The sequence below is a fragment of the Pocillopora verrucosa genome, chromosome 7 (assembly GCF_036669915.1).
Source record: "Pocillopora verrucosa isolate sample1 chromosome 7, ASM3666991v2, whole genome shotgun sequence".
NCBI classification, from domain to species: Eukaryota; Metazoa; Cnidaria; class Anthozoa; order Scleractinia; family Pocilloporidae; genus Pocillopora; species Pocillopora verrucosa.
In genome coordinates, this window is record NC_089318.1 from 22,253,079 (window position 1) to 22,275,724 (window position 22,646).

Here is a 22,646-nt window from a genome sequence, read left to right on the forward strand (position 1 = left end):
ATAATCTCACCACCATGGCACATCTTCACCCGCACCATTGAAAAGTCCAGTAAAGCAATGATATATTTGTTGTTGAACGAGAAGATGGCTAATACTATTTTCATATGCGTTTTTAATTCAGCCGTGACGTCAAATAAGCGACGAGTCATCAATCTAAGAAGAACCAGAGATTGTCTTCATTCGCGCGCGCAGATGGGCATTTTTGAGTAGAATTTAAGGATTAAAAGAAGGAAGCTTTTTGCTTTGATTCTGCATAGAGTTCACAAAATTCTGGAGATAAACAATTTCTCATAAAAATGTTGGTTTTATAATCTTTCTAAACAACTTAACGCAAATTCGTAGGGTAAATTGCGTTGTTCAAAGCCAAACTGAGCAGATATGTTTCGTGGTCATTACATTTAAGGATTCCTTCGTACATGGAATCGGACAACAAAAAGAGCGGTAACCGGCTTGATAACAGCAGGGACAGCTGTAGAATCACAGAATGTTGGTATAATTCCTCAGCAACTGAGCACACGGGCTTTCTCGAGCAAGCGTTCCCTATATGTGAAGACTGGGGTTGAGGCGGATTGAAGGACATAATTCTCGTTGACCAGCGGTAACTCGTCGAAGAATAACATAACAATATGGCGGACGTTTTGATGAATGGGTTTTGGAACCACAGGGAATTGTATAGCTCGTTGCAGATATGTTCTCAGGAATACATTTGCAAGGAGAGAGTAGATGAAGGTAAATTTTTTAATAACACTTCACCAATGATAAGATCTGCCCCGATAGAGCGTTCGATGCAAACATACAGCGTACGCAACCGAATCACCCACATCTCTCCATCTTTCACGTGCCACAATGTTACGGAACTATCCTTGGTTTAGTCTTCGGGAAATCAGACCTGTGTTTAATTGAGATAAACGACGATTCGCTATTTATAATGAGTACATTAATTACAGAATTTTGGATTATCTTAATCTCGCGCACACGTGGGATGAATGAAGCTGTTGATCTGGTATTGTCTCACTGTCACATGTACATGTCGCGTGCACGGCATTGAAACAAATATGCAAACAAATAAATGAAAGGAACAACAAAGTTAGGGGTACCTAACGGTAAAACGTGTCCTGTTTGCCTTGTGCCGTAGATGGATCCGGTGATTAATTTCTATTAGGAAATTAAAATGACTCTTGAATGAGGATCATATAGGATTTTCGTTTTTCCTTAGATCAGAGTACATATAAATACTTCCAAAGGTGTTTTCTCAGAAATAAAAGTTGATCAAAGTTTCCTGAAATTTCCCCTTCCAATCACTATCCAGGTAGGCCACCAGGCTTGTAAAAGAGTTGTGATTGGCCAAATCAAAATAACCAGTATGCAAGTAATGTATAGGTCTCTGGGATTGTTTAAGAACACAAGGCCATTGTACTTTTTGAGCTGATCCATTGATTTAGGAAAAATTGATCCTATCAAGTTATCAAAATGTACACATGCCTATTCACAACATTTGTGTTGTTCCATGAATTACAGGGTTTGTAGTGAATTGCCATGGGGTCACTTTTGAATAGGAGTCAAATTAATGAACTTCTTTTCAGCTGCAAGATGTTCTACTGGTACCCCTCTTAATTGCAGTAGTCTTATGAGAGTTAGCATCAAGCTTGTGGAAATATTGATGTTTTCTACTTATTATTTTTTTTTTTAGATGACATAAAAGACACTATCAGCAAGCTGAACTCTCTTGTCTTTAAAGCAAAGCTACCACATCTCTGGTCAGAGGCTGCCATCATCAAGAGAGTTGTTTATAGAAATGGAAACCAGCACAGAAAGCAATTCTATTTTCAAGGATTGAAAAGGGTACTATCATGATTAAATTGAATGTACATATGAGATAAATACTTTCCATTCCTGCAGTTAAGTTTTGTTCCTCAGCTAAACAGAACTTCTTTCACTTTTCTGTATACATTCTTATTTACAGATTGTTAAAAGTCTGAGCAGGCTGCGAGAAACAGAAATTTATAACAAGATGATTGATTTAAGAAACACCTTTCCCAGGTATACAGTCAATCTACAACTTTTAAACAGAATCCTGTTGATTGTTTAAGTCGGCATATGTAGAGTGAAAATGCTGAAAAAACATTCAGAAACATTCTCTGTTTCCTCATTAAAATATATCTCTCATTACTGTTCTCATCACTTGGATAATGTGTGGATGGATGGTGTATGGAGATGTTACATATTTAAAAAAAACTTGCACAAGTTAGAGGTTTTAATAAGCAGAAAATGCAGGCGAAGTGTGAAGTTCTCTTTTCTTATAGGCTTTCCAAGAATGGGTTTTTTGTTAAACCACCATCAACCCTTCCTTCTTTTGGATCTGTTGTCAGTATTCTTGGTTGTCTTGTTGGAGCAGCTCAGCTTACATTTCAGGTGCCCTTTCTTTTCTGTCTTTTGTTGAAGAATGCCAAATGTGTTTGTAAGCCTCCTGGATATGTAAAGTCCCCTCAAAATGTCTTTCGAAAAAAAAAAGTATGATGAAAAATCCTTCAGCTGACACATTTTTTTTCCACCTATAGGGGGCACAGGTGAATAATTATTATCCATATTGATATTAATTCATTGATTTTTTTGGTTTTATCAATTAAGTTGATAAATAAATGAAAAGTGGCCTCTGTTAAGAGATTGTAAAGCTGAAGTTTCCAGCATGAGCCCACACGTTTGCCATGAGGAAGGGCTAATTCCTTAGGAACTCCTTACAGGGGCCACTTCACACTATCAACTCATTTTATATTCCCAAATTGTGTTGCTAACCCCCTCCCCCCCCCCCCCCCCCCACTAACCCAGCCCTACAGGTTGTTTAGAAACCTACCCCCTTTATCCCATTGTTTACTCACAGTTATCATTTGAATCACTGATTTTGTGGCTCTGACAACCAGCTCTGGCTAAATTGTTTGACTGGCCAAAATATTAGTTATTGTTAGAGTAATTGTTTTAATTTTTTGTTGTTGAATTTTTCCATAGATATTGTCTTTATGCCAACAGACATTTCTGTATCCTTTCTTCCACTACTTTATTAGATAGTAGAACTTTATGAAATCCTTTTACAACAAGAACTCATTTATGATGAATGATAATGACTGGTCTGCCTGAATTGTTGTTGGTGCTTTTGTTGTTGTTTGATGAAAGTAAAGTTGGATTTATGTGTTTAACATGGTACACTAAAGAATGCTTTGTGACTTGGATTTGTTAGCACATTTGTACCTTAAACAGCCACAGATTCAGTGTAGGTTCTGGATATAGATTGTCAGGAATATCTGTAAAATGTACGAACATGTATGTTGACCCTTTCAAGTGACTGACATCTTATTTCTCCTCACTCCCCTGAATTGCACATTAAGGTCACAATGATAATAGAAATGTTTGCCACCTAAAGAAGCTCTTGATTGTTAAACAAATTCTCCTTGAGGAATATGAAGAATATGCAAACTGATGTTTGTGTTTAGAGTGTTAAAAAAATGATAAAAGTGAAGGTAGTAGGAAAGTGTTTAACCCTTTAACTCCTAAGATCTTGACTGTCAATTCTCTCTTCTTGCTGCTACTCAATTCCTTGCAAACTAGTTACGAGAATTTGTTGTAAGATCAAGATAAAAACTTCTTCTTGATGTGTGAGTATTCTCATCAACTGTTTGCTAGAAAACATATGGATATTATAGGGAGAAGTTACATGTTGGTCACTTCTGGGAGTTAAAGGGTTGAATGGTCCGCTCCAGAATCAAGAAATATGGGGAGTTGTGGAAGGAAGTACAGTGTGCTAAGAGCAATGCCAAAAGAGAACATTGTTAAACTTACACTTTGTGTAAAGAGGGGGGTGATGGAATCCATAAGATCCAACCCTTAACTGTTGTTAGGTATTCTTGCGCGGAGTTGACCAAAGGCTTTTTTGTAACTTTCCACTTGACGTGTGTTTCAAGTTTAAGTAGGGTGTGGTGAGTATCCATTTGTCTTGATCGCAAGAAGGTACTAATAGCATTGTTTACAGTATTGCAATTCGCATTTTACAAAATCCCTAGGTGCATTTTTTCCTCGACTGATTTTAGGTCAAGGTAAACATTCTGAAAAAAAGTTATTTTTCTGTCATTTGGCGCAAAGGTTTTTGATAAAGAGGTCTAAGAGCAGACAACAGAGGCAAGAAATGGCGAGAAGTTAAACATATTTTATTACAAATTAAATATATATTTGTTACAACTTAAACAGTGTAAGCAATAATGTGAAAACAAAAGTATTTTTGCGCTTAGGAGACATTTTGTGGGTCCGTTTAAGGATACGGGGAAATATATGCTAGGTCCGCATTAGAGTAGCTGTAGAAGCGTTTGTAAATTTATCTGATTTCTGATCTCTCCTTTTAGGGTCTTTTTAAAAGATTTTATGCACTCCTTATCACAGTGTTACGACGTTCTTTTCCCATGGATTAGTCTCTTAGAAAATACGAAGACGGTGAGAATTAGAACGTGGGAAGTGGCCCACCACATTGGTACTAGATTTTACCCTCAGACTGTCAAAGTGAAAGGCAACTTGAAATAGTAGATGTTTCCATTTTTCTGCACGAGACGAATCTGAATGTCGAGGACTAATGCTCTTAACACCTGTTTCTTGAAATTAGCGGTAAATTTACGAGCCTGAAGCCATATTTAAATCACTATTTAAGGGGATAATAGTGGGTGTCTCAGCTAAGAAAAAGCACTGGCTTTTGTTTTTTTATTGCATGTTTGAGTCTCAAGCCTATCAATATCTCGATCTTGAATGCGAACAGGTTTCTTAAAAATCGCCCTTTCGCGCCTGTAAAGTTACTAAGACTTTTGAGGAAACGTTCACTTGAGTACGAAAAATCTCGTAGCTGCAGAAATCTCCCCATTCTTCACTTTTCTGATTTACCTCTTCTAAGTGATTGGCTGAAGGGCTGTAGTTGTTCTCCCTCGAAAAATTTCATAAAAGTAAGGCGAGTGAAGATAGATCAGTAGAAGAGATCAGACTGCATTTTATGAGAGAATCTCAAAATAATTTTACCTATATCTTGTACTTATAGGAGACTACCATTAGTCCTACCTTTTTGGTGGATTCCATCGCGCGAGTCGAAAGAAATTTAACCAAAAAGAAAAAAAATTGATGCTAGGACGCTGCGCTGAACTCTGGGAGTGAGTACTTTTCGTGCGCTTCACTCCCAGAGTTCAGCACGGCGCGATAACATCACTTTTTTTTCGCTAATCTTTTTTTTGACTTATTTTATAGAATTAGCTAAGAGGGAGGGATTGTTCGTGGTCTATACTGAAAAAGGCATGAAACTTTTCATTGTCAGGAAGAAAGTCCTGAGGCAAAAGATCTTCCGAACAGTCTCAAAATATGGCTTCACCCATTGGAAGGTGAACGCTCCAATCAAAAGCTGAACAGGTGCAGTTGCTGTTGTTGTATTTAGTGCATTTTTTTTCTTTCAGATGTAGAAAGGTAAAAACTAAATGATACGTCCACAGGTGGTAACCATTCGGCCAAATAGAGTTTGCAAATACATGACTTTTTTCTGTTTTTTTTCCTGTTCCCGTACAGCACATCTAGGACTCCACCTGCGAAGTCGTCAACACCTGGAGCTTTGGATAAACTGTTTGGATCAACACCAAGAGGTCATCTTCAAGGTAACAGTTACAGTGAGTTTTAGAAAACTATGAACAATCACGATATAATTCAAGACGTACGGGGAAGCTTCAAATCCGGAGCTAGTTACCATTTCTGTTTGCTGTTTAGTTTTCTCGCGCCTGATTGGCACTTTCCCTGGAACAAAATAACATTCTGCCGTTCATGGTTTTCTGAGTTCTACAGTCCGGTCAAAGAGTCCAAGTAACCGTCGTCGTTACTGAACATTTTCTTACAAATTAGGTTTTTAAAAAAACGGTAAGGTTAAGTCTATACACAAGCCAAGTGGTTCGTAAGGTGCCAGAGTTCATTGCGGCCTTCGTGTAATGAAGCAACTAAGAGTATTACTATCCTTCCCCCCCTTGGATAGGATGTTAGTCCATCGCAGGTTCCCCACACCCCTCCCTTCCCCTCACCTTGCTGTCAGGCTTCCCGAAAATTTTCTGTTACTCATCTATACTCTTGGGCGGAGAGAGACATTATGTCTTTTTCAAGAACACAACATAAGACAGTGACCCGGTTAGGTCTCGAACCCAGACCTCCACTGCTCTAACTGTTGGACCTCCATGTTTTCAATATAGACTAGGTAAAAGAACTATAAAAGTTCTATAATGAAGATGACACCTTACTGCTGATAAGTTTTTCCATTCTCTGTATAATGTATTGAAACTGTGGGGAGAAGTTGCCTGTTAATCATTATTGCAAATTAAAGTGTTATGAAACAAATTGGTTTTTGAGCGTCCAGTTCACTGCACGACACTCTCTTCTTTCATAGTGTTTATACGCTTCAGCTGAAAGATTTATTTTTTGAAGAAATGTTAACCTATGTACAATTTCCTTTAGACTCTTCATCCAGGATCTCCGAAACAATTGTCGATTCGTTGACAAAATCACCAGTTGACTTTGGGGAGTCGTACGTTCCTGACGAAATCACCAAATCACTGAAGGTATAGTTCAGTACATGCATCGGTTGCAAATGAGCTTTGGTAGCCGGCAGACCAGTTAAAACTCTGTTGATTGTGTCGTAGTACCCCTTTTATTTTCTTTTGCTCGGAGGTCTTTTCGATGGCGAATCCAGTTTTGAAGAGCTTTGCAGTGCTTATCGGGTTCAGCTATCCTTTCCTTGCGCGTTAGGCCGCGAATGGCGTTTAATGTAAGGGGCACCATACACGCAAACAATTCTTTATGTAGGAGAGTGGGGCATATTGAATTGAAGGAGGTTAACTCTCAGTTAACGTAAAATTCTCTACTTTGACGGTTATTTCGTGAGTGCACGGTGTGCGTGCGTGTTTCTTTTCTCTTTTTTTACTTTTTCTTTCTTTCTTTTTTTTTTTCGTTTGCCTTTTTGACTCAGTTGAGACCCCCTTTTGTTAATCGCTTGATCTTGTAAATGGAGAAGTCATTTCAAAGCGGTAAAAAATCGAGAGTAAATTCTGATTCACTCCAATATATTTTAAATTCCATTAGCAACGAAACGCGTCAACGATAGATGAGGATTTCCAGCCTAGAAGAAAATTATTTAGTGAAAAACCTGAAGAGCTGAAAAGGGAATCGACAGCAAAGTTAGACTCTAAGAAGGAAGGAGCAGAGATGATAGCCAGTGAGGTTTCCAATACACGAACAAGGATCAAAGAGAAGTTAAAAAGGCCTCTTCAAAGAGCCGGGCTTCGAAGACGCTCATATTCAAAGACGTGTTTATTTGGAAATAAAACTTGGAAACAAGCCGTAGAGAGGGCTAAGCGAAGGAAGTTAGCGAAACGTGGTCGGAAGGCTAAGGGGAACGTGACAGGATCAAGCACAGGTGCGGCAGGAGGGAATGAAGGAAGGAAAATAAAGAAACAAGAGAGAAAGAGTGGAAAAGATGACACAAGTTTAAAAGTGGATATTACAAAAGAACACAGCAAGGATGGAACTGTTAAAGAGGCGAAAATGAAAACAAAAACGGTGAGGAAACGGAGACATCGAAGGAAAATCAAGAGCCACATGGAGGGGTCAAGCAAAGGGGTCTCAAGGGAAAAAGATGGAAATAAAATGAAAAAGCGACAGAAACATAGTGGAAAAGATGGCACAATTTTAAAAGCGGAGACCACAAAGGAACACAGCAAGGATGGAACTGTTAACGAAGCGAAAACGAAAACGTTGAGGAAACGGAGACATGGAAGCAAAATCAAGGATGGCACTCTTGCGAAAAAAAGAAGAAAAGAAGCTTACAATGATGGAGGAATAGAATTATTAAACCGAAGAAGGAAAAGGAAAATAGCTGCAAGGCAAGATGCAGTTCAAAAGATTACAAGGAAAGGCAAAAAAAGTCGCGATGAAATGGGAAAGAAAGGGAAACAGAAAAAAATTGGCGAAGATGAATTTGCTATGGAGAAGCCAAGAATTCAAGGCCATAATATAAACTCGAAAGGAGTGGAAGAGACGCTGAACCTCGGAACAAGCTATCACGCAACAGAGGCGGGAGAGAACAACAACAAAACCTACGGTAGAAATGAAACACTTACATTGGAAAAAAGAAAGAGAAAAACTGGAAAACACGACACAAAACAAGAGACGGAGACCAAACAGAATGCGATACTTAAAGGGAGAAAACGCAGAAGAAAAGGAACAGCAGAACATGCAGATTATATGAATGACATTGACCAGATTTTTAGCGTTTTGAGTGATTAAATAATCGACGCTTTTGGCCCAACAAAATTTGTTTGCTTTATGTACGGCAATGTTGAGTAAAATGGGGCTTTTCATAGCATCATCAGAGGGACAAAAACTGCTCATGTGTAGCAGGTGTTCAGAAAACAAGATGCGAGAAGGGTGCAGGTGTGTTTGACCGGAAAAAGGAATCAGCGAAAAAATTATAATGATTTTGCGCAGCGCGAACTCCGAGAAATGAGACGAATGCTTTTGACTTACACTTCGGACTAACAGGGGAAAAGAAGCTGCTCGTAGTCAGTGGTTAATTCGTCCTTAAGCTATATTTTTATCTGTCGATCCTATAGACATCTTTCTTTTCTATGCGCACGGCAGGCTATTTGTTTTCGTTTTCAAAAGCATGAGGGCACTGGTAGTCATGCGAAGGAATGGGGCGAGAAAGAAGCAAAAGTATGTCTCTGCGTGATTCGGCAGCTCCACATATTCCACAAGAATAAGAAAAGAAACTTTCACAGCCAAAAAGGTCGGGTTCTTTGTAACGTCTGATTCTAGTGACGTAATTTTGAGTTTACCTTCGTCGTTGTTTTGAGCCAGAGCCGCAACTAGTAGCAAAGCAATGAATAACATTGTCAGTTTCGATGGCCGCTTGAGAAATGGGTGCTTTAACCAAACAATTGTGCCACAAGATCATTTAAGAACCAGCGAGACCCAAAATAAGCGCTGCGGACGTTCGGAGATTCGAAAAGAAATCTCGTTTTCGTACCCCACCAAATATTCATGATAGACCGTTAAAATCGCCGTCAAATTGCAAGTTTGGAAGAACACCATAGAAAGGCACAGAACTTGGGAGATATTGCTAGAGATCTTTCCTGATTACTGAAACCATTCCACGATTCTGTGACATCTGAGGAAGTACTTATTACTTGGCCAACACACTGAGCGTACTTAACATAGAAAACATGATTTATTAGTATGGGTACGAAATGACTCGACTTACTGAGTATGACACGACTGGTAACCAAGCGTCGCAAGATCATAATGCTGTCAAAAGACTTTCACCTGGAGATTTCTAACTTTCAAGATCCGAAAAGTTGTTAGTTGGCAACGAAATTTTGAGTAACAAACGGATAAAAATATTTTATCCTCACTGTTCCTCACACTTCGTCATAGGTTCGCTCGCCTGTAAGGCGCAAAATAAATGACGCCAAAATATGCCGTTTGCCACGCAAGGCATCAAACGTCAGACGAGAGTAAACTAAATGGAAAGGTCAATTTACGCTGGCCGCGCGCTTATATCCCGCGCAAAATTTTAATGGAAGACAATGGAACAACTAGTGGTACGCAAAAGTTCCAAATGAGTGAAACATTTTGTGCATCAGTCAATTGAAATCCTGACCTCTCTGCCCCTGGGAGGCGCTGAGGTTTACGTGACTGATGGATTAACGAGGTGAAATGAAACAAAGGAAGGAAGAGGGAAAACTTAAGACTTTCTGAACACAAAGCTTATTGATTTACCGTACGCTGTTGATTTTAAATAATATTTTAAAATTCATCACAATAAATGCTAACATTTGTCATTAATTTTCAAATTACTCCATGTGTGACACCTCGTCTAGTTGGCTTTCAACATTCGCACATACGCGAACTTGAAATCGTTCACAACAGTAGCAGTATTAGTAGGACGATTCCGTGATCCAAGGAGGATACTGCATGTGGATGCAGCTACTTATTTTAAAAAAACCGCAGCAACAACAACAACAAAAAAAAACACAAAACAAAACAATATAAGTGGAATAAACTTAGGGTAAAACGTTCAAATGACATTCATAGCAGGTTGACCGGTTTGTGGATTGTGTTCAACAGCGCCTAATAAGATTTTGATGAGTATGAAATTTACCTTTTGGTGTTTTTAAGTTAGCACGAGTATTTAATCTTGATTAATCATATATATAAAGCATTGATTGTTTTTGATCAGAAGAACCACCTATTTCAAAAGCCCCATATGTTTGCTGAAAAATACTAACCCGACCTCCTGACACATACTAGTGTTGCCTTCCTATATAATTTGGACGAAATATCTGCACTCACACCAATATCTTGTTTTCAGGCAATATTCAGATTTTTGGACGCACGCAATAACTTTGTTAAAAGCGATTAAGAACTCTGTCTTGCTCTCAGGGTTTCCTATAATCTTAATTTTCCTCCCATTGGTCCACCGACTAATTACTGAAGAATATTTTATTCTGATTGGTTGAATAACTCTCCGCAGTTCTCACACTATCATTAGAGCAAAAGTCAAGCGCGTATCGCAAAAGAACTCATTAATAGTTGTCTGCTCACGCAGCAAGTAAACCTCCGACTGTCGCGGAAAATAATACCAATCAGGTGAACTTAGAAATCATGAGTTTGACACATTTCCTTCTCCTAGCAGTCCTTGATTTTGTAGGAGTTTACTTTAACATGCGGATGCTAACATACTGCTTCAAAGACAAAACGAAATACAAGTTTCTTCAAAACTGTAGAGGATTGTCCATTTTCCAGTGTGCTTGCCAGTTTGTGATTGTGATCACTGGAGCAGTTGATTCGTGGCGGATTTTCAACGATCGTAGTTACAATCCAGGACAACCGTGTGATGTTGTCAAACTGTTTTCGATTTCTTTCACGTTCGTTCAGGCCTGCAACTTGACAGCGATTCTGTGCATTGATTCTGAACATCCACTGGTCACATTTCGACACCAAGACAGATGTTCAAAACTGAAAATAGCAGCAGCAGTGACTCTTGGGTTGATTGGCTCCTCAATGATTTGGTGGTTTAGTTGTTTTCCTCATTATTATATTTCAGTAACGGTATTCATCACCGTCCGATTTATTTTCATTGCGTCGTTCATCATTCTGTTGTTGGCTGCGGGTTTCAAATATCTCAAAGACGACTTCGAGGACACTACTTCAAAAGTTTTTATAGACTGCGAGGTGCTGTGGAACATTTGCAAGGAAAACAAACGGCCCACTTTATTTATAGCTACGTTACTTCTGTGCTTGGTGATGGTTCTCAGCGGCTTTCTTCTCGATCGAGAAAAACATGCATTGATGGTCACAAATTCTGAAATTATTTACGATTTCATCATGAGGTTTGTTGTGGGAATTATTTTGCCTGTTACATTCAGTGACTTAATTGAACAGTCCAGCTTTGACGATGAAAAGGCTGTGGAAACCATGATTGTTTAAACGAACTCCTTCGGCTAACTGAGAGGGAGTCGCGAACTGTTTGGGACTGGGGGGATCTAGTTTTATCTTTTTATTTTCAAATCATAACTCGGTTCTCGGTTCTTTTTCCCGCACGCGATCAACGAAAACAATGATATTGTGATATTTTAAAGTATTCAAAAGTATAATAGAAGCACCAGTGGTCTGATACCATAAGTATTGAATGGCACGCAAATTAATACTCTAGTCAGCAACTTATCTTTGTCACGCAATCCAGTTCTGCTACTCCTCAAAGCTTTAAAGAATCTAACTTCATTAAAGTAATTTGATATTATCAACTGAGTTGATAAAGTAAATTGGCCGCCGTGAAGATTTTCAAAGCTGACGCTTCGCGTGATTCGCTCTGACAAAGGGCTAATGTCAGCTTTGAAACTTCAGTTATGGTGGCCAATAACAACAAATTACCTTGATACTCTCCCAACGACGCAGCATCACAGTTTATTCATTCGCCTTCATTAAAGATCTGATGAATACAGAAAGATTAAAGAAAAAGTTTTGATAAAAATGAAGACAACACTAAATTTTTTCATGAAGCTTTTGAGACGCATTTTAAAGTATTTAGTGACATATCAATATATTTCTTCGCTTCTACGAAAAGAAAAGGTCATGGTAACAAGTGTTTATACATGTCACCAATACCACAAAACAAAGGACTTTGACGGCGCACATTGTATAAAAGAATGGTTTATTACATCGTTCCGACTCACTTTTTCGTATTAAGCGTTTTTGAAAAGTCCCACGTCATTCAAAAGAGTAGTCTTTATTTTATGCGTCTTTCAGACTTCCGGATGCAAGCAAAAACAGTTCACAATTAAGCGAAAATATAGACAAATTTTAACCTTTAGTCTTAGAAACAATTAACGATAAAAAAAACTTTTTCTGGGTATTACAATAGAAAGATATTAACCGTTAGCCTTAAATTAACCGAAAATTAACTGTTAGCCGCAAAATTCAAGACCCCTTTAAACACCAACTGGCTTGTTAGTCTTTGTTTTGCCTTCACTTGAAACAGTTCAGCAGAATTTTTACTTTCACGAAGGTTCCTGCCAAATGGAAGTTCAAGATTGTTGCGAAGGACAGCTAAGTAAAACATGATTTGTAAATTTCATGTGAATAAAGATCTCCTACCTAACTTTGCTTTTTAATGGTTGTAATTGATGTCGCGTCTCAAATGGCTCACCACTTGGAAAGTGAATCTCAGAATTAAAATATATATTTTTCTCTTTGTATAGAAAAATGTGACTTCAGGAATCGTCTTGAGCGTTTGAACTAGTGATATCTGCGACATGGGACTGGGATGCCTTTCTGTTAATAATGTTCAGCATATTATCCTTCACTTCCTACCCGCTTCGGAAGATTTTTTCTCTTTCGACTGATCCTTGTGTGCTACTGCTACTCAGCTCACGTTTTTCCCGCGAAAAGGAAAAGGAAACGATTGTTACGGAAGCCTAAGAGAGTATTGAAATATATTATGACGAATTACGAATTTGCAACAGGCAATATTATAAAGAAAAAATCAATCAATATTCTTATCAAAGAAAGAGAAAGACTGAAACGACATTCACAGACTTATCAGTCGGTTTAACGCGTGGTATCACTGAATATTTTTAAGAGTTGTACCGTTTAATTTTGACGAGCCCGTAAGGTGAGTCAAAATATAAACAACGAGTAAAAATACTCAGCAATACTACACACATAAACGATTGATGAGCTAGTTATTTATTATCCAACTCTTGATTTTATGCGCATTTCTAACAAGGGGGAATTAATAGCAACTGTGCAATATCGTACGATATTTGTTCTCGACTCGCTCTTTTTTTATACACTACTTAATACAGTTGGACAATAATAACAATATTAGTCACCGTGGATCTAACAACATTGGCAACAATATTTTCAAAGAAATTCTAAACTTAGCACTATTAGTATTACAAATCGACGATTTCCCTTTTTATAATCTAATTACCCAGATGTTAGCCCAAATGATATCTTCACTCAAATTTCTACTTTCCAAAAACTATCGAATATAGTGCCTCTGACGTCAACCCTATCGACATTCTTTGAGGAAATAGAAGTAACGAAGAATATCATGACATAGTGAGAGTCAATGAAATGTAAATAAGAGGCCGTGTGTTTCTTTACTTTCCAAAAAAAGAAAAACTCCTAAATAAAGATCGAGTGAATCTATCTGGCTATTAAGCGATGGTCTACTTCAGTTTCTGTAACTAATGGCGAAGTTACCTTTTAAATTGATGCAGGCACAATTGATATGGTGGCTTTGTCTTTCTTTCCGGCATAGTTTGAATCAATCAAATCATACAGGGTTACCGGTAAAACTGTTCCCACACAGAATTTTATAATCAGTAGATAAACAATTCCGTCGAACGACGTTCTCTTTTCAAATCCCGATCCCACAAAGCTGTTTCGAAACGAGCGCGGGCCACTTCGCTGAAAATCAGCACCAAACATACCGTAAACAAAACGGTGAAGAATAAGGAGTTCTTGCTTTCTTTCCAGGCTTTCCACGACCATGACGAAAAACGCGACTTCGTCGAGGCGTCTGATTTTAATGAGGTGACTTCCTTGTTGTATTCAGCATCGTTTTTATCCAAGGCTACGGAAAGCAGGTAGAAGATAAGAAACATAGTTAAAATCAATTCAACTTCTACGACGGCTTGAGAAATAGACGTTTGTGAGAAGCAACCGTGCCATAAGAAAATTGCGGAACCGATGAATCCCAGAAGAAGCACTGCGTATACCAAAAGGTAAGAAAATGATCTCCGTTTTTCGTGTCCTACGGGATGTTCATAGTACACTGTTATGATTGCCGTCAGGTTACAAGTTTGGAAAAACATCATTGAAAGGGAAAGAACTCTTAAAACATTACAGGACTCTGTAGGTTGAATGCGGAAACCTTTCCACCACTCTGCGGTATCTGCGCCAAGAATTGAAACTTGGCAAGCGGCCTGAAGACTTGCTAATATCCGGCACTTTTGAATAAACTTCTGCTTTCTTTTGTCTTTAAAGCAGCTTAGTAATAGACGTCCGTTGAAAAAGACTGCGGCTAAATCCAGAATGGATATCAAAAGAAAAGGTGACACGTTTAAGGACATGATGCGAGAGCGACGTCTTCCTCTCTAAGTACGTGGCTGAAATAAGCTGTATTGGCTTGAGATCTGTACAAATATGATAAATGAGCGGTTACCTGATCATTATGCTAGGTTATATTGCGCTCCTGATTTGTCGAAAACGAACGTATAAATAGGTTGCGGGGTTTTGAAATTCACGACACTTCATGAAAAGTGTGAGCTGCCATGGTCTTAACCCTTTACCTCGCATGAGTGACCAATGTTGAGAGTAAAAATTTACTCTAACACTCGTTGTCTTGTCGTCTCTTTCTATATTCCTTATTACTGCACTAGTTATTATAACGGGGACTAGCTCTGATCTCTCAAGGAAAGTGGGGGTCACCGCTTATAAAGGTGACACTTACGGAGCGGTCAATCTCTAGCCTTCGTCATACTTTTACACTTAAATAGCGAATCACGTTGGGCCACGCAGAACGGAGTTCGCATACTAAGTATATACCTTCGTGATGTTGACGCTTTAGGAAATGTCTTTTTTCATTTCTACGCGCTAGTCGTATAAGTTATCTAATTACAAATTCAGTGCGGAAGATGAAAAGTACTACATGTTTACAGCTCAAGTCACCTCTAAGAAAAAGAGGTGTCACACGAGTTAAATTAAAAGCTGAAAACTATTTTCCTGATCGGGAATTCTACATGGATTTAGTCTAAAAACGAGAGTATTAAATGGATAAAAGTATAAAGGAGAGATATTTCCAGGAAATTCCTATACGGGATCAATTTTTATAGGGTAGAGTCATTTTCTTCGTAATTAATCATTATGAAAATATACCGATATCTAGCCACAAACCGCAGTTTACGCAAAAACATCTGTCTCTATGTCAAATTCACGATCGTAATAAGGAAAAGGTAACCAAACTCTACCTGTAAGGTAAGACCGCCAAAAGGGATAAGAAATGATCAACTAGCCTATTACAATGTTTACTGAATGGCTTATGCAAATACCGTGACAAATGACCGTTCGAAAGCTGCACTCAAATGAGATAAAAAACGCGAATTAGCAATTTTTTCAGAACAATTCGGCAAAATAATTTCGCATGCAAAAGCACGATGCACGGTTCTAAACAAAAGCTGCTGCCCTGATTAACGAAAAAAATCAGTCTACCAACCACTCTCGCCCCGAGGAATTTGACGAGTTATTCTGATTGAGGTTTTTGGTAAGCGAAAGCCCAAATTTGCCGATACAGTCGTGAAAATGGCGCACTTGTGTTATTGATGGTCCTGTTCACTTCATTAATTCAAAGCAAAAATCTGATCTACAAATAAAAGTTTACCTATTCCTATTTCCTTGCCTGCTCTGGCAAAGGGTTAACGCTCAAAATGTAAACTTTAGAAACCCTTTGGCGGCCAAACTGCAGAATACCCGGCCACTTTGGTCCGCGTCACTTACATGTGTCGGGAGGCTTTGAAGATCGAGGCATAACACAATAGACGCTATTCTTATTCAATGATCAGCTCAGATGATAAAACCACATTGTAGGAGTTTACCTGTTGTCGGGGCAAGCACTTTCTTTGGCAGGAACCTTCTGAGAGATGTATGTTCAAAGCGCACATGGCGGCAGTGGTCGGCAAGTGTAACGGTAAAAGTTCCGAACACATTATGAATTCCGTTCTTGGATAGAGAAAACAACGACAAAAACATTACATTGCCATTGGGAAAACAGATTTGTTTAAAAATAGTATGGGGCTGTGCGGAAATTTTACCAGTGCAACTTTTTATCAAAGCCATCAGCGATATTTTTAGCAAGAATGCATAGGCAAATACTGTATTTCCAATTTAGCGATATTCTTCTTGATTGTGTCTGAGCTTGTGCTTCTGTCAGTCAGCATGTGAAAACCAAATAATTACTGACCCTCATAAAATCCTATTGTTCTCTCTCAGCATTATATCGGCGATTTCAGCCTGAGAAAGTATTCAGCCTCAGCTGCCTGCATTATACCCAATAATGCTGCGAACCTCAGTAATTATCTATTAACAAATTACGTCTGCATGAAATTCAATCACACACCTGAAAGATGTGGAAAGTTACATAATCTTTACAAGGATTTAACAATGACTAAATTCCGGGAAATGAAAAGGGTTATGTAATTTGTATAACTACTAGACAATACGTGCTAATTGCATTGTTGGAGAGAGAAAATAGTAGGATTTCATGAGAGTCAATGATTATATCATCTTTGCAAGTAGTTAACAATGGCTGAATTGGGGAATGAAAAAGGATTATGCAATTTGTATTATTACTGGACAATGCTTGCCAGTTGCATTGTTGGTGTACCAAAACATCAATATGAAGGGGCGACTGAAATCGTCGATGTAAGGCAGAGAGAGAACAATAGGATTTTATGAGGGTCAATAATTATAATAGTTAATTACTGAGGTACTGATTATACCCAATAATGCTGCGAACCTCAGTAATTATCTATTAAATAGTACATGGGCGTCACGCAACGTTGCCCTTCGTGAACGTAACGCGTTGTTCGACAACGATATAATCTTTTCGGTCATCCAAACCAAACCAATTATCATTAACTAACTCATAATCTATTTATCTCCCATCAAAGAAGGCTCGTCATCAAGACTGCAGTTTTACTTTCGACAATTTAATGGCATGAATTGGTATGATTACGAGTCTCCGATACATCGATTATCTATCACGTCTCCGAGCAGTGCTGTTTTTATACTAACTGGATAGTAACTTTGCTCTTCACTGTTTTCTGCATTTTTTTTTTCTGAAAAACAAGACCGAAGTTTGTAAGGCTTTAGGAAAGAGTGTCAATGAGGGTAATGTAATTCAAAAATACTTATGGGATCACAGGCGGCCCGAGCTCCAGCTGTGAGATGATCATCTTGCGCAATAACAGTCATAGCGGAATTATTAGAGTTTGTATGGGAATATTTACGATCGCTTTAACGAATTAAAAAAAGGGGCCAAATTCTCAATAAAAATAGCTTACCTTTCTTCCACAGCGTATCACTTGTTATCTGACCGCTTACTTTGATGAAAAGAACCCCTTTTAGCGAGTTGTCCCTTTCGAGGTTTTCCACGTACATAACAAAGGCCTTCTTATGTACGTTGTATCCTTGACACTTCTAAGAAACAACTCTATCAGATTCTTCAAAGCTCGTCTTGAGAAGGTCACATGCCCAAAAATCCTAAGTTACAACGCAAGGGCGAACATCGCGATCGATGAAGGTTTTTCAATCAGATATCAGTCTGAGCTCGATCCGAAAGAAAGCAGAACGTGACTCTATTGGAGCGCTGGTGAAATTTCACCACAGCCGCATCAAGAGACTTACAACAAAGTTAAAGAAACTAGAGTAAGCAAAAACTAGAGAGGTACATGTAACTGAAATTTCAAAGAACGTAGAATCAGAGGACATAGTGTAGGCGCAAGAATTTGTATTATTATGTTTTTGTTGTTTTTTCATAGTTTGGTGTTAAGTGTTTTGTTTCTCGTCTTCATAAGTGTCCTTTGTCAGTTGCCAGTTTTGTAATTGTTATATTTATTTGCATATTGTACATATTCCGTTCGCGCGTAATTTATTTGGTTAGTTGTCTAGTTTGCGTATCATATCGGCACATATCGTGCTTTGGGTTTCATTTTTTCGTCTTTTGGTTTGGTCACATTCGTCTTGTAAGTGTCCTTGTTTATTTCGCTTTGTCGTTTTCCAGTACTTTCACTCATACGTTGCAAGTTGTTTTATGCTAATTCGCGTGTTTGTAATTTTGTTATTTTCAGTTACCGTGTTCAACAATGTGTCATGTCAAGTTTATTAAATTTTCGATGAACGGAAGTTTGTTCTAGTAAAGTTTGAATACGAGTGATTAGCGTTTGCAGCTATACGTAGATTCAATCCATTTGAAAGCGAGTGATGTAAAACAAATTATAGCCACGGAATCGAAGACACCTAAACAGCTTCTCTTATGTACGTGGAAAACTTCGAAATGCACAACTCGCTAAAATGGGTTCTTTTCATCAAAGAAAGCGGTCAGATAACAAGTGATACGCTTGCGATGGAAGGCAATTTGGCTATCAATTCAAATACTTGCCAAATGCTTGCATTTTACAGATTTTTTATGCCAAACGTTTTGGGCTATTTGCAAAGCAATATCGATCAAGCCACTTCAAACTGTAAATCACATGTCGAGAGAAGCTCAAGGCATTGAATCTACGCCAGAATTATTCTTCGAGGGGAGGGGGGCTTTTTCCTTTTAAAATTTACGCTGATTTTCCCTGCATTCATCTAACTGGTGTCGGATTTCAGTGGGAGATTTTTTTTTACCAATTATTTTGCATTATCAGCCAACCTTAACTTTCTTGTAATTTGGATATGATACAAGGATCACACCACCATGGCAGGAGTGAACTTTAGCCTATCACGTGTAAAATATATTGAGGAGTAAGGCTTTTGTTTACACTCTTTAAAATATTGTAATATTGTTTCTTAGAAGTGTCAAGGATACAACGTACATAAGAAGGCCTTTCCTTTCCGCCCGTAAGGTGAGTCAAAATATAAACAACGAGTAAATATACTCAGCAATACTACACACATAAACGATTGATGAGCTAGTTATTTATTATCCAACTCTTGATTTTATGCGCATTTCTAACAAGGGGGAATTAATAGCAACTGTGCAATATCGTACGATATTTGTTCTCGACTCGCTCTTTATTTATAGTACAGTTGGACAATAATAACAATATTAGTCACCGTGGATCTAACAACATTGGCAACAATATTTTCAAAGAAATTCTAAACTTAGCACTATTAGTATTACAAATCGACGATTTCCCTTTTTATAATCTAATTACCCAGATGTTAGCCCAAATGATATCTTCACTCAAATTTCTACTTTCCAAAAACTATCGAATATAGTGCCTCTGACGTCAACCCTATCGACATCCTTTGAGGAAATAGAAGTAACGAAGAATATCATGACATAGTGAGAGTCAATGAAATGTAAATAAGAGGCCGTGTGTTTCTTTACTTTCCAAAAAAAGAAAAACTCCTAAATAAAGATCGAGTGAATCTATCTGGCTATTAAGCGATGGTCTACTTCAGTTTCTGTAACTAATGGCGAAGTTACCTTTTAAATTGATGCAGGCACAATTGATATGGTGGCTTTGTCTCTCTTTCCGGCATAGTTTGAATCAATCAAATCATACAGGGTTACCGGTAAAACTGTTCCCACACATAATTTTATAATCAGTAGATAAACAATTCCGTCGAACGACGTTTCTCTTTTCAAATCCCGATCCCACAAAGCTGTTTCGAAACGAGCGCGGGCCACTTCGCTGAAAATCAGCACCAAACATACCGTAAACAAAACGATAAAGAATAAGGACTTCTTGCTTTCTTTCCAGGCTTTCCACGACCATGACGAAAAACGCCACTTCGTCGAGGCGTCTGATTTTAATGAAGTGACTTCCTTGTTGTATTCAGCATCGTTTTTATCCAAGGCTACGGAAAGCAGGTAGAAGGTAAGACACATGGTTAAAATCAGTTCAACTTCTACGACGGCTTGAGAAATAGACGTTTGTGAGAAGCAACAGTGCCATAAGAAAATTGCGGAACCGATGAATCCCAGAAGAAGTAATGCGTAAACCAAAAGGTAAGAAAATGATCTCCGTTTTTCGTGTCCTATGGGATGTTCATAGTACACTGTTATGATTGCCGTCAGGTTACAAGTTTGGAAAAACATCATTGAAAGGGAAAGAACTCTTAAAACATTACAGGACTCTGTAGGTTGAATGAGGAAACCTTTCCACCACTCTGCGGTATCTGCGCCAAGAATTGAAACTTGGCAAGCGGCCTGAAGACTTGCTAATATCCGGCACTTTTGAATAAACTTCTGCTTTGTTTTGTCTTTAAAGCAGCTTAGTAATAGACGTCCGTTGAAAAAGACTGCGGCTAAATCCAGAATGGATATCAAAAGAAAAGGTGACACCGTTAAGGACATGATGCGAGAGCGACGTCTTCCTCTCTAAGTACGTGGCTGAAATAAGCTGTATTGGCTTGAGATCTGTACAAATATGATAAATGAGCGGTTACCTGATCATTATGCAAGGTTATATTGCGCTCCTGATTTTTACACGAATACAAATATGATAAATTAGCGGTTAATTGATCATTATGCAAGGTTATATTGCGCTCCTGATTTTTACACGAAAACGAACGTATAAATAGGTTGCGGGGTTTTGAAATTCACGACACTTCATGAAAAGTGTGAGCTGCCATGGTCTTAACCCTTTACCTCGCATGAGTGACCAATGTTGAGAGTAAAAATTAACTAAATCTAACACTCGGAAAGGCCTTCTTATGTACGTTGTATCCTTGACACTTCTAAGAAACAATATCACAATATTTTAAAGAGTGTAAACAAAAGCCTTACTCCTCAGTATATTTTACACGTGATAGGCTAAAGTTCACTCCTGCCATGGTGGTGTGATCCTTGTACCATATCCAAATTACAAGAAAGTTAAGGCTGGCTGATAATGCAAAATAATTGGTAAAAAAAAATCTCCCACTGAAATCCGACACCAGTTAGATGAATGCAGGGAAAATCAGCGTAAATTTTAAAAGGAAAAAGCCCCCCTCCCCTCGAAGAATAATTCTGGCGTAGATTCAATGCCTCGAGCTTCTCTCGACATGTGATTTACAGTTTAAAGTGGCTTGATCGATATTGCTTTGCAAATAGCCCAAAACGTTTGGCATAAAAAATCTGTAAAATGCAAGCATTTGGCAAGTATTTGAATTGATAGCCAAATTGCCTTCCATCGCAAGCGTATCACTTGTTATCTGACCGCTTTCTTTGATGAAAAGAACCTCTTGCTTTCAAATGGATTGAATCTACGTATAGCTGCAAACGCTAATCACTCGTATTCAAACTTTACTAGAACAAACTTCCGTTCATCGAAAATTTAAGAGTGTGTCTCTGTAAGAGCGGTCCGGTCGATTTTGCTTGAGACACGGATTTCGCTCGTTTCTCGTGTGTTGTAAGACATTCATGTACCTATACTAAAACCACAATCAGTTTGATCGGATCTCTTTATTTTTCAGAGTTTTACGGAAATTAAATTTCACTCGAGCGAAGGCTTGTCGTGACACTTTTCAAGACTTTAATTTCATACAACTTTGGAGGACAATTTACAAAAAACTACGGAACTCAGCAAAAAACAAATACCACAGCCATGTATATTAACTCTATCTTATCTATCGAGGCGACTTTCGTAAACATCACGTGTCAATCAAGGAAAAAGGAAGACTTGAATGACACCTTATCGGTTCGCCTAAATCAAACACGCCAAAACCGATCAAATTCAAGGTAAATTTTTGAAAAAGTGAGGCGTTCTTAACTGATCCAACTAACATAGCTAGGAAGTAGGTGCCATAGAAAAGATAACTACAGAAAAAAACTTTGCGGCCCGACCTTTACGAGAACTTTATAACTCCGTGAACTTACCTAATTTTCCAAGTTTGGCCGCCATTTTGAGGGACTTGTCAACATGAAGCGTAACCGATATAAATCAAGCAGGTAAATCTAAAACCGTCAGAAATATATAAGAAAGCAATTCAAATGAACTTTACTTTCAATTCAAGCGGCAAAATTTAAAATTGTTCGTTAAACTTACAATCCTCATGCGACCATTTCTTTCAAAAATTCAAACACTACAACTAGTGTTCGAATTCCCCTCGCCGATTCCACCGCAAGAAATAACCTGTGCCACCCAAGCTTCGACTCGAACATGAAGTACGAATCAAGTAACATAACTGCTTCATCTTCGCGGCCATATCACGCTGGTATTTTGATTTTCCGATCGACAAGAACGGTGATCAGGAATCGATCGGTTTGTTTACCTGGTAAACGTGACCGCTGACCAGCCGCTAAGTGCAAACAGCATAGCGCGGGGTGGGGTGGT

General features: G+C 38.3%; 2 protein-coding genes, 1 long non-coding RNA gene and 1 pseudogene across 5 annotated transcripts; 2 read left to right on the forward strand and 2 right to left on the reverse strand.

Moving 5' to 3' along the window:
• The first annotated feature begins 619 nt into the window (after positions 1-619).
• Positions 620-8,993, forward strand: LOC131775199 (nucleolus and neural progenitor protein-like). The gene is given in 13 exon segments (XM_066170438.1): positions 620-729; positions 1,691-1,842; positions 1,964-2,040; positions 2,304-2,412; positions 3,004-3,032; positions 3,891-3,968; positions 4,389-4,476; positions 5,336-5,427; positions 5,581-5,666; positions 6,508-6,611; positions 7,132-7,923; positions 7,925-7,985; positions 7,988-8,993. Coding segments are annotated over 13 exon segments (2,118 nt in total). The 5' UTR covers positions 620-626; the 3' UTR covers positions 8,335-8,993.
• Positions 8,994-13,038: 4,045 nt separating this feature from the next.
• Positions 13,039-16,715, reverse strand: LOC131775212 (uncharacterized; annotated as a pseudogene).
• Positions 16,716-19,185: 2,470 nt separating this feature from the next.
• On the forward strand, positions 19,186-22,368 carry LOC131775214 (uncharacterized). 3 transcript variants are annotated; one of them, XR_009339448.2, is made up of 4 exons: positions 19,186-19,226; positions 20,091-20,338; positions 20,601-20,794; positions 20,867-22,368. It is a non-coding gene; the product is annotated as an uncharacterized lncRNA (long non-coding RNA). The 3 variants fall into 3 exon arrangements; XR_010718155.1 differs by having other exon boundaries at positions 20,601-22,368; XR_010718156.1 differs by having other exon boundaries at positions 20,604-22,368.
• LOC131775211 (uncharacterized) lies at positions 19,291-22,500 on the reverse strand. Its single transcript, XM_059091313.2, has 3 exons — positions 22,359-22,500; positions 22,190-22,267; positions 19,291-20,749 (listed from the first exon to the last, which is right to left on the reverse strand). The coding sequence occupies exon 3, from the start codon at positions 20,684-20,686 to the stop codon at positions 19,817-19,819; it is 870 nt and encodes a 289-aa protein (XP_058947296.2). The 5' UTR covers positions 20,687-20,749; positions 22,190-22,267; positions 22,359-22,500; the 3' UTR covers positions 19,291-19,816.
• Between the last annotated feature and the right edge of the window lie 146 nt (positions 22,501-22,646).

Coding starts and splice junctions, on each gene's coding strand:
- LOC131775211 (XM_059091313.2), bottom strand. CDS start 20,686: ATGTCCTTAACGGTGTCACCTTTTCTTTTGATATCCATTCTGGATTTA.